Genomic DNA, 14,321 nt, shown 5'->3' with positions numbered 1-14,321 from the left:
AAAGCAACAGAACCAGTTTCTCCAAAGTAATAAGCATTGTCTTTCTTGCTCACTTGTTGCTAGGCAGACTTCATGTGTTCATGTCCCAATGGCGTCACAGCTTGGTGTTAAATATCAAGGTCAAGGTTCAACTTTATTGTCCCCGCGGGGAAATTTGTCTTGGGCACAGTGCATCATTGCTTTCTTAACATACCCAAAAACAACAGAACAAAGACACAACCAGACAACTAACATTTAAACATCAGAACATGGAGCTTGATAGACATAGGTGGCACTTTGATGTAGGCATAAAATCTACAGTATGTTGGTGCACTACCTTTCAAGCGCAGAGAGGGGTGTGTTTTTGTTAAAATCAGGTGTTGCTTGGCTTCTCAGTTCCCTGGTGCATCAGGTGTCTTCCGCCCCCGTGGTTGCCTTGGAGCTGATGGGCGACGACGCCGTGTCCATCTGGAGGAAACTCCTGGGACCCTCCGACGTGGCGGCGGCCCGGAAGGAGGCGGCGCACAGCGTCCGCGGGCTGTTCGGAACCGACGACGGCAGAGACGTGGCGCACGGTTCGGACTCGCTGGCTGCCGCCGCCAGGGTAAAGAACTTTATGATCCTAATATCCTTTTTCTGTGCTTGTTCAACTAAAGCACTTTATAGTCCTGATGTACTCTTCAGAGATCGACCGATTATCAGCCGGGCCAATGTTTGGCGTTTTGATGTCTAGTACAGGCCAAAAGTTTGGACTTTATTTTCATGACTATTTACATTGTAGATTGTCACATCAAAACTATGAATGAACACATGTGGAGTTACGTACTTAACAAAAAAAGGTGAAATAACTGAAAACATGTTTTATATTGTTTTCAGTTATTTCACCTTTTTTTTGGGATGGGAATCAGCACCTCCAAGTCCGAGTCCATGGTTCTCTCCCGTAAAAGGGTGGAGTGCCATCTCCGGGTTGGGGAGGAGATCTTGCCCCAAGTGGAGGAGTTCAAGTACCTCGGAGTCTTGTTCACGAGTGGGGGAAGAGTGGATCGTGAGATCGACAGGCGGATCGGTGCGGCGTCTTCAGTAATGCGGACGCTGTATCGATCCGTTGTGGTGAAGAAGGAGCTGAGCCGGAAGGCAAAGCTCTCGATTTTCCGGTCGATCTACGTTCCCATCCTCACCTATGGTCATGAGCTTTGGGTCATGACCGAAAGGACAAGATCACGGGTACAAGTGGCCGAAATGAGTTTCCTCCGCCAAGTGGCGGGGCTCTCCCTTAGAGAGAGGGTGAGAAGCTCTGTCATTCGGGGGGAGCTCAAAGTAAAGCCGCTGCTCCTCCACATCGAGAGGAGCCAGATGAGGTGGTTCGGGCATCTGGTCAGGATGCCACCCGAACGCCTCCCTAGGGAGGTGTTTCGGGCACGTCCGACCGGTAGGAGGCCACGGGGAAGACCCAGGACACGCTGGGAAGACTATCTCTCCCGGCTGGCCTGGGAACGCCTCGGGATCCCCCGGGAGGAGCTGGACGAAGTGGCTGGGGAGAGGGAAGTCTGGGCTTCCCTGCTTAAGCTGCTGCCCCCGCGACCCGACCTCGGATAAGCGGAAGAAGATGGATGGATGGATGGATGTTTTATATTCTAGTTTCTTCAAAATAGCCACCCTTTGCTCCGATTACTGCTTTGCACACTCTTGGCATTCTCTCCATGAGCTTGAAGAGGTAGTCACCTGAAATGGTTTTCACTTCACAGGTGTCATAGTTTTGATGCCTTCAGTGACAATCATGAAAATAAAGAAAACGCATTGAATGAGAAGGTGTGTCCAAACTTTTGGCCCGTACTGTCTGTATATGTTATATTTATATTGCTACTATGGTACATTTGTAGTCTACTTTATACCTTTTCTTTTCACCCTGTTTTTGTGCCCTTGTGTGCATTACCCTTTCCTGAACAATTTCCACTGTCGATCTTTAAAGTTTGTTTAAGTCTAAGTCTAAATAACTTCACTGCTACCGGCAGAGGTGGGTAGTAACGCGCTACATTTACTCCGTTACATCTACTTGAGTAACTTTTGGGATAAATTGTACTTCTAAGAGTAGTTTTAATGCAACATACTTTTACTTTTACTTAAGTATATTTATAGAGAAGGAACGCTACTTTTACTCCGCTACTTTTATCTACATTCAGCTCGCTACTCGCTACTAATTTTTATCGATCTGTTAATGCACGCTTTGTTTGTTTTGGTCTGTCAGACAGACCGTCAAAGTGCCTGCCTTACTGGTGACGTTTCACTTCGTTCCACCAATCAGATGCAGTCACTGGTGACGTTGGACCAATCAAACAGAGCCAGGTGGTCACATGACCTGACTTAAACAAGTTGAAAAACTTATTCGGGTGTTACCATTTAGTGGACAATTGTACGGAATGTGTACTGTACTGTGCAATCTAATAATAAAAGTTCCAATCAATCAATCAAAAGTGTGAAGGAAAAAAGATACTTTTTCATTTCAACCGCACGAGGACGTTCCTGTCTTCACAATAAAAGTGCCGCTCCATCGCGCCTGCGCTTTCAAAACAAGAGTCTCCGAAAGCCAGCGCAAACAAGCTAGCAAGCTACGGAGTTTGACGCCAATATATTAATTGTAAAGTGTATAAAAACGAATATGGAAGCTGGACAAATAAGATGCCAAAAACCCACCACTTTCATGTGGTATTAGACAGAAAGGAGGAACTTTTCTTCTCCTCCATTTGAAAACGTGGACGTTATCATCACAACTGTCTGATTACAATCAACGCAAGTCATCAGAATCAGGTAATACACCAACTTATATTCTTGTCTTCATGAAAGAAAGGAATCTATATGTGTTAAACATGCATGTATATTCATTAAAACACCTTTAACATGTAAACAAAAACAGCAAAATAAATAAATATAAATTATATACTGTATATATCAATGTATATGTATGTATGTACGGTATGTATGTATGTATATATATATATATATATATATATATATATATATATATGATATGAGTGTGTATGTTACTCATCAGTTACTCAGTACTTGAGTAGTTTTTTCACAACATACTTTTTACTTTTACTCAAGTAAATATTTGGGTGACTACTCCTTACTTTTACTTGAGTAATAAATCTCTAAAGTAACAGTACTCTTACTTGAGTACAATTTCTGGCTACTCTACCCACCTCTGGCTACCGGCCTCCTTGACTACTAAAAATCCGTATCAATCCTGAAATAAACGTATCGGTCGATCTCTCCTCTTTCCATCCTGGTTAGACTGAATGCCCTCCCGAGCATGGAACACATTCCAGCATCTTCAAAGTGTTGTGTTTGCATCACACAGGAGCTGGAGTTCTTCTTCCCGACAGCGATTTGCCACGGTCCGCCTAATACGGCCCTCTACTCGGACTGCACGTGCTGCGTCATCAAACCTCACGCCGTGTCTGAAGGTAAGCGCACAAGTCTCGACTCAACAAGCGGGAACGCGGACGTCCTGTTTGTCTCTCGTGCAGATGAAGAGCGTGTAAAAAGTAGAAGAATAGCAAGGTTTCCCTGAGGATTGCAGCTTGCAGGGGACGGGCGACTCCGCCATAGCTACACTTCACAAACCTTCGACGTAGAAACTAGGAGTGTCCTGATACAAAATTGATATCAGTCCGATATCACCAATAAAGACATGTATAGGATTATATGGGTTTGCATGTCCTGAAGCGTCTTTACTTATGCAAATCTGGACAGGCAGTTAAATGTCCTCCAATAAGCACACATAAGGTCGTTCATTACTTCTATCATAGTCAAATCATTTACAAAAGGTAAACATTGAATACTATAGGACAGGGGTGCTCACACTTTTTCTGCAGGCGAGCTACTTTTCAATTGATCAAGTCGTGGGGATCTACCTCATTCATATATATCATTTATATTTACTTATTTATGAAATATATGTTTTTGTTAACAAGTTAAAGGTGTTTAATGATAATGCAAGCATGTTTAACACATATAGTTAATATTGTTAATACATTAAAGGTGTTTAATGATAATACAAGTATGTTTAATACATATAGTTAATATTGTTAATACATTAAAGGTGTTTAATGATAATAAAAGTATGTTTAATACATATAGTTAATATTGTTAACAAGTTAAAGGTGTTTAAAGATAATGCAAGCATGTTTAACACATAATAGTTAATATTGTTAACAAGTTAAAGGTGGTTAAAAATAATACAAGCATGTTTAACACAAATAGTTAATATTGTTAACAACTTAAAGGTGGTTAAAGATAATACAAGCATGTTTAACACATATAGTTAATATTGTTAACTTAAAGGTGGTTAAAGATAATACAAGCATGTTTAACACATATAGTTAATATTGTTAACAAGTTAAAGGTGGTTAAAGATAATACAAGCATGTTTAACACATATAGATTCCTTTCTTTCATGAAGACAAGAATATAAGTTGGTGTATTACCTGATTCTGATGACTTGCATTGATTGGAATCAGACAGTGGTGATGATAACGTCCGCATTTTCGAATGGAGGAGAAAAAAAGTCCTCCTTTCTGTCCAATACCACATGAAAGTGGTTGGTTTTTGGCATCTTATTTGTCCAGCTTCCGTACTCCTTTGTATACACTTTACAAGAAATACATTGTCGGCAAACTCCGTAGCTTGCTAGCTTGTGCACGCCAGCTTTCTGAGACTCTTATTTTGGTAGCGCAAGCAGGATGAAGCAGAGCTTTTATTGTGCAACTGTGCAGTCGGTCTTTGGAGTTTTGACGACAGGTACGGCGCCAGAGTCTGTTGAAATAAAGTGTTTCTCGCCTTCCAGTCGGTAATTTTAATGAGCTGGCAGCAGCCAGCGTCATCTCAGAAGACCCTCGGGTGCCGTGAATGTCAATCAAGTGACGAAAGTGACGTCATAGTGAAGATTTATGATCGCTCATTTTTAGGACTATTTTTTTAATGCCTGGCTGGTGATCGACTGACACACCCTCCGAGATCGACCGGTAGATCGCGATCGACGTAATGAGCACCCCTGCTATAGGAGCTCGCAGCTACACAACAGCCAAGCACACAAGCTCGACATACGCAGTAGTAACTGAACAATACTGAAGTCTAAAACAGCACATTTGTCAATATAAACAAGTATCACATCATTATAATTGCATATTACTTACACCTACATAGTAGGGTTGTCTCGATACCAATATTTTAGTACTGGTACCAAAATTTATTTCGATACTTTTCTAAATAAGGGGGACCACAAATCTTTTTTTATCATTGGCTTTATTTGAACAAAAAATGTTAGTGTACATGAAACATATGTTTATTATTGTAATTTAGTCCTTCAATAAAATAGTGAACATACTAGACAACTTGTCTTTTAGTAGTAAGTAAACAAACAAAGACTCCTAATTAGTCTGCTGACGTATGCAGTAACATATTGTTTAACACATATAGTTAATAAGTTAAAGGTGTTTAAACATAATACAAGCATGTTTAACACATATAGTTAGTAAGTATCAGGTGTTTAAACATAATACAAGCATGTTTAAATCTTATAGTTAATAAGTTAAAGGTGTTTAAAGATAATACAATTATGTTTTACACATATAGTTAATAAGTTAAAGGTGTTTGAAGATAATAAAAGCATGTTTAACACATTTAGTTAATAAGTTAAAGGTGTTTAAAGATAATACAAACATGTTTAACACATAGTTAATATTGTTAACAAGTTAAAAGGTGTTTATAAGGATAATACAAGCATGTTTAACACATATAGTTAATAAGTTAAAGGTGTTTAAAGATAATACAAGCATGTTTAACACATATAGTTAATAAGTTAAAGGTGTTTAAAGATAATACAAGCATGTTTAACATATAGTTAATAAGTTAAAGGTGTTTAAACATAATACAAGCATGTTTAACACATATAGTTAATAAGTTAAAGGTGTTTAAACATAATACAAGCATGTTTAACACATATAATTAGTAAGTATCAGGTGTTTAAACATAATACAAGCATGTTTAACACATATAGTTAATAAGTTAAAGGTGTTTAAAGATAATACATGTCATTTATACACCTATTATTTTGTACACTTTATGAGGGACAAACTGTAAAAATTGATTATTAATGTACTTGTTCATTTACTTACTGTTAATATCTGCTTATTTTCTGTTTTAACATGTTCTATCTACACTTCTGTTCAAATGTAATAATCACTTATTCTTATCTTCTTTGAATCCTTGCCACAGTTTTGGATGATACCACACATTTCGGTATCGATCCGATACCAAGTAGTTACAGGATCGTACATTGGTCATATTCAAAGTCCTCATGTGACCAAGGACGTATTTCCTAAGTTTATAAATATAATATACATTTTTTAAAAAGGAAAAAAGATTTTGTGACGATGAAAAATACCGATGTAATCATAGTAGTATCGACTCGATACCCTATTGTACTTGGTATCATTACAGTGGATGTCAGGTGGAGATCCACCTATGGCGTTTGTTTACATTGTAACGGCGGTGAGCTATTGTATCCTCCTACGGTGTGTAGTAAAACATATTTAGCTATTACTCTTCCTCCAGTGATAATGGTACTTGTAAGAAACGTACTTTATTTGTCGCCATGCAGGCGAGGATTAGTGATTTAGAAGTAGCTAAACACTGCAAGACTGGATGGATGTTCGCTGCTAGCTGGCTTGCCATGTCTCTTCCTGAGAGTAGTACCGTTTTTGATTCATTAGTACCGCTATACTATACTAGTACCGGTATACCGTACAACCCTAATACAAAGTCTCTAAGCCTGAAGCGTACTGGTATGTATCCAGTAACAAAAGTGTCCGCATCATTCAACATTCTCACAACGTACTGCTCCACTTCAATTCAAAGACAGCATAAGCCCACTCTAGACGGTTGATGAATGAATGAATGAATTATTTATTTCAAACCTGCACAGTACAACAACACACATTTTTTTTTTTTTTTTTACATTTTGGCAGTGACATTTATGCAAGGCTTGAAAAGGGGTTGGATGAAGCAAATGCTTATAGTATCCCAACCCCTCTCACTCACTCCACATTTAACATAAACAATATAATACAAGAGCAATGCTATACAAACAAAAACAAGAAGAGCTCCTGTACACTAACAATACAATAGTACCACTGTTACTATAAGACAAGACAAGATGAGACAAAACACACACACACACACACACACACACACACACACACACAGGCCCAAACACTCTGACCATACACTTCTCTCTCATCGCTCCATGCTGAGGGCATCACTCTTTCCTCCTCGTACTTCTTCAGTACTTCTTTTTTAAACAGTCTTTTAAATTGAATCATGCTAGAACAGGTTTTTAACTCGTCCCCTAAGTTGTTCCACAAACTGACTCCATGCACTGAAATGCACATTGATTTTAAAGTTGTTCTAAATTTAGGAAAATATACAGGTAAAAGCCAGTAAATTAGAATATTTTGAAAAACTTGATTTATTTCAGTAATTGCATTCAAAAGGTGTAACTTGTACATTATATTTATTCATTGCACACAGACTGATGCATTCAAATGTTTATTTCATTTAATTTTGAGGATTTGAAGTGGCAACAAATGAAAATCCAAAATTCCGTGTGTCACAAAATTAGAATATTACTTAAGGCTAATACAAAAAAGGGATTTTTAGAAATGTTGGCCAACTGAAAAGTATGAAAATGAAAAATATGAGCATGTACAATACTCAATACTTGGTTGGAGCTCCTTTTGCCTCAATTACTGCGTTAATGCGGCGTGGCATGGAGTCCATGAGTTTCTGGCACTGCTAAGGTGTTATGAGAGCCCAGGTTGCTCTGATAGTGGCCTTCAACTCTTCTGCGTTTTTGGGTCTGGCATTCTGCATCTTCCTTTTCACAATACCCCACAGATTTTCTATGGGGCTAAGGTCAGGGGAGTCGGCGGGCCAATTTAGAACAGAAATACCATGGTCCGTAAACCAGGCACGGGTAGATTTTGCGCTGTGTGCAGGCGCCAAGTCCTGTTGGAACTTGAAATCTCCATCTCCATAGAGCAGGTCAGCAGCAGGAAGCATGAAGTGCTCTAAAACTTGCTGGTAGACGGCTGCGTTGACCCTGGATCTCAGGAAACAGAGTGGACCGACACCAGCAGATGACATGGCACCCCAAACCATCACCCAACCATGCAAATTTTGCATTTCCTTTGGAAATCGAGGTCCCAGAGTCTGGAGGAAGACAGGAGAGGCACAGGATCCACGTTGCCTGAAGTCTAGTGTAAAGTTTCCACCATCAGTGATGGTTTGGGGTGCCATGTCATCTGATGGTGTCGGTCCACTCTGTTTCCTGAGATCCAGGGTCAACGCAGCCGTCTACCAGCAAGTTTTAGAGCACTTCATGCTTCCTGCTGCTGACCTGCTCTATGGAGATGGAGATTTCAAGTTCCAACAGGACTTGGCGCCTGCACACAGCGCAAAATCTACCCGTGCCTGGTTTACGGACCATGGTATTTCTGTTCTAAATTGGCCCGCCAACTCCCCTTACCTTAGCCCCATAGAAAATCTGTGGGGTATTGTGAAAAGGAAGATGCAGAATGCCAGAGCCAAAAACGCAGAAGAGTTGAAGGCCACTATCAGAGCAACCTGGGCTCTCATAACACCTGAGCAGTGCCAGAAACTCATCGACTCCATGCCACGCCGCATTAACGCAGTAATTGAGGCAAAAGGAGCTCCAACCAAGTATTGAGTATTGTACATGCTCATATTTGTCATTTTCATACTTTTCAGTTGGCCAACATTTCTAAAAATCCCTTTTTTGTATTAGCCTTAAGTAATATTCTAATTTTGTGACACACGGAATTTTGGATTTTCATTTGTTGCCACTTCAAATCATCAAAATTAAATGAAATAAACATTTGAATGCATCAGTCTGTGTGCAATGAATAAATATAATGTACAAGTTACACCTTTTGAATGCAATTACTGAAATAAATCAAGTTTTTCAAAATATTCTAATTTACTGGCTTTTACCTGTAATTTGTTGTTTCCTCTTAGACTGTAACTATGGTGAGCATCTCTATCCTGGAATAGGTTTTGTATATTGGATGGTAGAGAGTTTTGGGATGCCCTAAACATAATTTGAGCAGTTTTAAAATTGATCACATCGTGCAGTTTAAGTTGCTTTAACTCCATGAATAGTGGATTTGAATGATGTAAGTAGTGAACATTGGACACAATCCTAATGGCCTTTTTCTGCAGAGTGACTAAAGGCTGTAGATGGGATTTATAACAATTTCCCCAGACTTCAACACAATAGTTTAAATACGACATAATAAATGAATGATATAATAACAGCAGAGCATTGGTGTTCAATAAATGACATGGTCTCCTCATCATTCCAACACATTTAGCAACTTTTGTCCTCAGGTAACTTATATGAGGCTTCCATGAGATATTTTCATGTATTACCACTCCTAAGAATGAATTTTGTTGAACATATTCTATTGGTGTATCCTCAATAACAATCCTAATGGGTATTTCACTTTTGCGATTGCTAAAGAGCATGATTTTGGTCTTCTTTAAATTGAGAGACAATTTGTTTGTATTAAACCAAGTTTTTAACTTGATCATCTCCTCAGTTACAGAGGCCAAAAGTTGCTTCAGGTCGTCACCTGCACATGTAATGGTTGTGTCGTCAGCAAAGAGGATGAACTTCAGCAGTGTTGATACTTTACATATTTCATTGATATACATCAGTGATCCTCAACAGGCGGACCGCGGTCCATGTCCGGACCCAGCGATGTGTCCGTCCGGACCCAGCACGAATTATAGTTAAAAAAAAAAAAAAAAAATGTTTTTTTTATTATTATAATTGTAATTATTATAAAAAAATATAATAATTGTATTTATCTGTGAGTTATCGCTAGCGCAAGTCAACGTTCTTTGTTGTTTTTAGTCAAATATCTCCACGTTTCGTTTACACTTCTCGTGTCTCACTCACTCCGTCTCTCTCTCTCTCTCTCCCTCTCTCTCTCTCTCTCTCTCCCTCTCTCTCTCTCTCAGAGAGAGAAAGAGAGAGAGACGGAGTGAGAGCGAGAGAACGCCACTCTGATTGGCTAATTCCGGGGTATGGGTTGTCATCTCTTTCACAACGACGCGCTGATAGGCTGTTACCACCTGGGTCATGTGCACAGTGCATGGAACCTTTCGCTGCAGGCACACAGTTGTCTCGTATCGCTACTTCGCTAACTGTTCACTTGTCAGTCACTGAATGTGAATCAAATCACAATGGCATGCTCCAAGTTGGCTCAGGCTGGTAAAAGAAAGGTGGAAAGGGAAAACCGACGTTTCAAGGAAGAATGGACAGAGCAATATGTTTTCATCCTACCTACTGCAAGTACCAGACCAATGTGTCTACTATGCAACACTACTGTTGCTCTGGTGAAAAGTGAAAATCTGAAACGTCACTATCTGAAAGAGCACCGCGAATTTGAAGAGACATTTCCTCATGATTCAGAGCTAAGAAAAAAAGAAATCACGAGGCTGAAAAAGCCATATGAAACATCAAGCAAGATTTTTGTTAAATCTATGACACAACAACAAATAGCAACAGAGCAGTAACGTGCGGTGAGGTTGATGGCTGGTGAGGCACTGACTTCAACACAGTCAGATTTACAAACATATGAACCCTAAAGAGTATCTTATTCACCATTTGATTGGCAGCAGTTAACGGGTTATGTTTAAAAGCTCATACCAGCATTCTTCCCTGCTTGGCACTCAGCATCAAGGGTTGGAATTGGGGGTTAAATCACCAAAAATGATTCCCTTATTTATTTTTGTTTCAAAGAAAATATTTCATGTATTTTATTGGATATTTATTTTATTTTTGTTAATTTTAAGAAAATGTTAAACTACCTACCTCCTGCTATTATATAAGCTTGACCGATAATAAACGGACCCAGCCTGTTTAAAAAAAACATTTGTGGACCTTCAAGATTTGTACTTGAGGACCCCTGATATACATTATAAATAGTGTGGGTCCTAGTATCGACCCCTGGGGGACTCCACAGGTTATGTTCATGAATGTAGATTGATGTTGGTCGATCTGAACAATCTGCTGTCTCTCATTCAAGTAGCTCTTCAGCCATTTCCCTGCCACTCCCCTTATGCCATAGTTTTCCAGTTTATTTACCAAAATCTGGTGGTCAATGGTATCGAAAGCCTTTTGCAGGTCAATAAAAATTCCTATAACAAATTTGTTTTTCTCGATACCATTAGTAATGTTCTCTATTAAATCACTGAAAGCTAATGAAGTTGACCTATTTTGTCGGAACCCATATTGACAATCATATAATAATGTGTGCTTTTCAATGAAGCCACGAAGTCTATTATCAAATAATTTTTCCAATATTTTTGACAACTGTGGCAGAAGGGAGACGGGGCCGGTAATTTGTGAAGTGGTGTTTGTCTCCAGATTTGAAGATTGATAATCAATAGGTTAGTGTTTTTCATACCTACCATTGTTTTCTGTTTAGCTAATCTTACTTGATCAAACCTTTTCTAACATTCCACGCTACAAAATAACACAAGTATGCACGGTTCCTGCTGATATCGCATCGGATCAAAAATGAATCATTTGTATTGGGACGCCCCTAATAAAGACACGAGCAAAAATAATCCACAAAGTCAATTGTGATACAGAGAGCAGATGAGAGATCGCCTGAGGAACGCTTGACCTCATACAAAATAAAGTTAGGATTCAATTAAAATTGAAGCTGCAAGCAGCATTGGTCGGGCCCGCATATTTGGCAGGTGCTAGTCCTAAGTGTCCCAATACTTTTGTTCAGTTTTCGTCATAAGTGTCCCAATACTTTTGTCTACTTTTAGTCCGAATTGTCCCAATACTTTTGTCTAGTGTACCTACCTTGTCTGCATTGTGTGGGCACGTTGGTGCTTCCTGCTTTTAAGCAGCCATCTTGAAAAAACAGCAGCGCAGCAGCATCAGCGCAGCGGTTCTTTGAAGGGTCATAAAATCAAAACCGGAGCCGGTATCAAAACTCTTTCGCCAACTTTTAATCAGAAGGGTTCAATCTCTCTCCTGTGTTAGTTTGAAGCCGAAACGACAAACGCGCTCAGAGGAGATAATGTTTGAAGAAAGGTGACCGGTTTTTACAAAAATGTTGTTTTGAAGGGGGAATAGCAAACTTCCTGTTGATTTTTGCTGGGGGTTGTCAATTTATGAAATGTAGGTCTAAGTGAGACCTACGGAGAGGTTTTTGTTTCATGTCTCTCCGACCTTCCCAGTGGGAGTTACAGGCAGTTTTGTCATTTTTTTCTTCCGAGGAGCACTTTTTTCTCCGTTTTATTCAAAAATTGCTGTAGAGTGCAATTTTTAAATTTGGGGTTAGGTTTTTTATCAGATCGCAATTTTTGCCAGTCCTGATGTGTGTGTTCAGTTCGGTGAGTTTTGAAACGTGTTAAGGGGGTCAAATTACAGCTCAAAGAGGCAAAAGTGACTGTTTTTAGTACTTTTTTGTCTTGAAGGGGGAATTGCCAACTTCCTGTTGATTTCTGCCCGATGATATACAATTATGAAAACTAGGTCTAAGTCAGACCTACATACAGGTTTTTGTTTCATGTCTCTCCGATCTTCCTAGTGGGAGATATAGGCAGTGTAGTTTTTTTTTTTTCCTAGGGGGCGCTAGAGCACAATTTTGAGTTTTGGGGTTCGTTTTTTTTTAAAAAAGGTAATTTTCGCAGGGCCTGATGTGTGGGTCAAATATGGTGAGTTTTGAAGCATGTTAAGTGGGTCAAATTACAGTTTAATGTGGCGGCGGAAGAATAAAGAATAATAAAACCTTACAAATACAATAGGTCCTTATGTCCCATTGCATAAGGACTCCCAAAGTCCTTATACAATGGGCCATGCGGGCCCTAATAAAACCTTACAAATACAATAGGTCCTTATGTCCCATTGCATAAGGACTCCCTTTGGGAGTCCTTATACAATGGGCCATGCGGGCCCTAATGATCTTAAACCTTCTTGGTATGATGGGTCCCCCAAAAGAAAATGGTAAGCAGGAAACGGAATACAAAGTTCAGACCAGTCCTGATAGAACTGCCTCTATTGTTCACAAGCTTTCTCATCCAAGCCACACCCCCTGTAGCCGCTCCAAGAATGCTGATTGGTCCGCTTACTTTCCTGACTCTGCTGATGGTCTCAACCTGTATTATCACTAATCCAGCAGAGGCCGGGTGATGTTTGTTTGGTTTTGTATTCATCTTAACCCCTGACTGTGTTTGCTAACTGGAGTAGAAGAGTGATCACTCAGTGTGTCGACAACTCGACTCAAAGAAATACTGGAGGCACCGGTTCCGTTCGTTTGTACGCAAATGATAGCGAGTCGGTCACATTGTACACACAACACATCAAATCCCTAGAAAATACAGTCATACATGTTGCCGACTCACTCAATAATGTGTTCACTGCAAAAAGTCAGTGTTCAAAAACAAGAAAAAAAAATACAAAAATGAGGGGTATTTTATTTGAACTAAGCAAAATTATCTGCCAATAGAACAAGAAAATGTGGCTTGTCAAGACTTTCCAAAACAAGTAAAATTATCTAACCTCAATGAATCCAAAAATAGCTTAAAATAAGTATATTCTCACTAATAACAAGTGCACTTTTCTTGGTAGAAAAAAAAAAAAGAGACCTTTTTGCTCAATATGTTGAAAAATATTCTTAAATGAAGTAAATGCTATCTTGACATAATGATATGCATTTCTTGAAACCAGCAAACTTATACTAAAAACTAGTTTATTGTTCTTAATGGAAAGGCAACAAGGCAACCGCTTGTCACTCTCGGAGTCTCCTAGCCGCTCAGGCAAATCATATTGTCTAAAAATGCATTTTTCCATCGATAACATGACATCATCGCGCCAAGTGCGTGCTCTTTCAGTCAATTAGTGCGCATTAGAGATGCGCGGATAGGCAATTATTTCATCCGCAACCGCATCACAAAAGTCGTCATCCATCCGCCGTCACCCGAACCGACATTTTATCAAAACCACACCCGCCCGCACCCGCCAGTTGTTATATATCTAATATAGACGATGCAAGGCATTAGTGAGGTTAGAAAGCTTTTGCCTGTTAAAGAAAGGAGACTGATCCAATGCAGCAGAGACATTCAATGCTTGCCACGCATTAGTGGCTAAGATATATTAATGCGTGATAATATTATTTATCATTATTATAGTATTATTGTCATTTCCATTAAGAAAGTGTTGACTATTGTTGCCA

General features: G+C 39.4%; 1 protein-coding gene across 1 annotated transcript in view; it reads left to right on the top strand.

Moving 5' to 3' along the window:
- nme7 (NME/NM23 family member 7) overlaps nucleotides 1-14,321 on the top strand; it is a 105,738-nt gene that overhangs the window by 22,478 nt on the left and 68,939 nt on the right. Inside the window, exons 6-7 of the mRNA XM_061978420.2 lie at nucleotides 376-583; nucleotides 3,338-3,443. Of these exons, the coding sequence (XP_061834404.1) occupies nucleotides 376-583; nucleotides 3,338-3,443 (314 nt within the window). The remainder of the gene's footprint in view (nucleotides 1-375; nucleotides 584-3,337; nucleotides 3,444-14,321) is intronic.

The sequence above is a fragment of the Nerophis lumbriciformis genome, linkage group LG18 (assembly GCF_033978685.3).
Source record: "Nerophis lumbriciformis linkage group LG18, RoL_Nlum_v2.1, whole genome shotgun sequence".
Lineage (NCBI taxonomy): Eukaryota > Metazoa > Chordata > Actinopteri > Syngnathiformes > Syngnathidae > Nerophis > Nerophis lumbriciformis.
The sequence above is the reverse complement of the archived record's forward strand: the minus strand, read 5'-3'. Positions and strand labels throughout refer to the sequence as shown.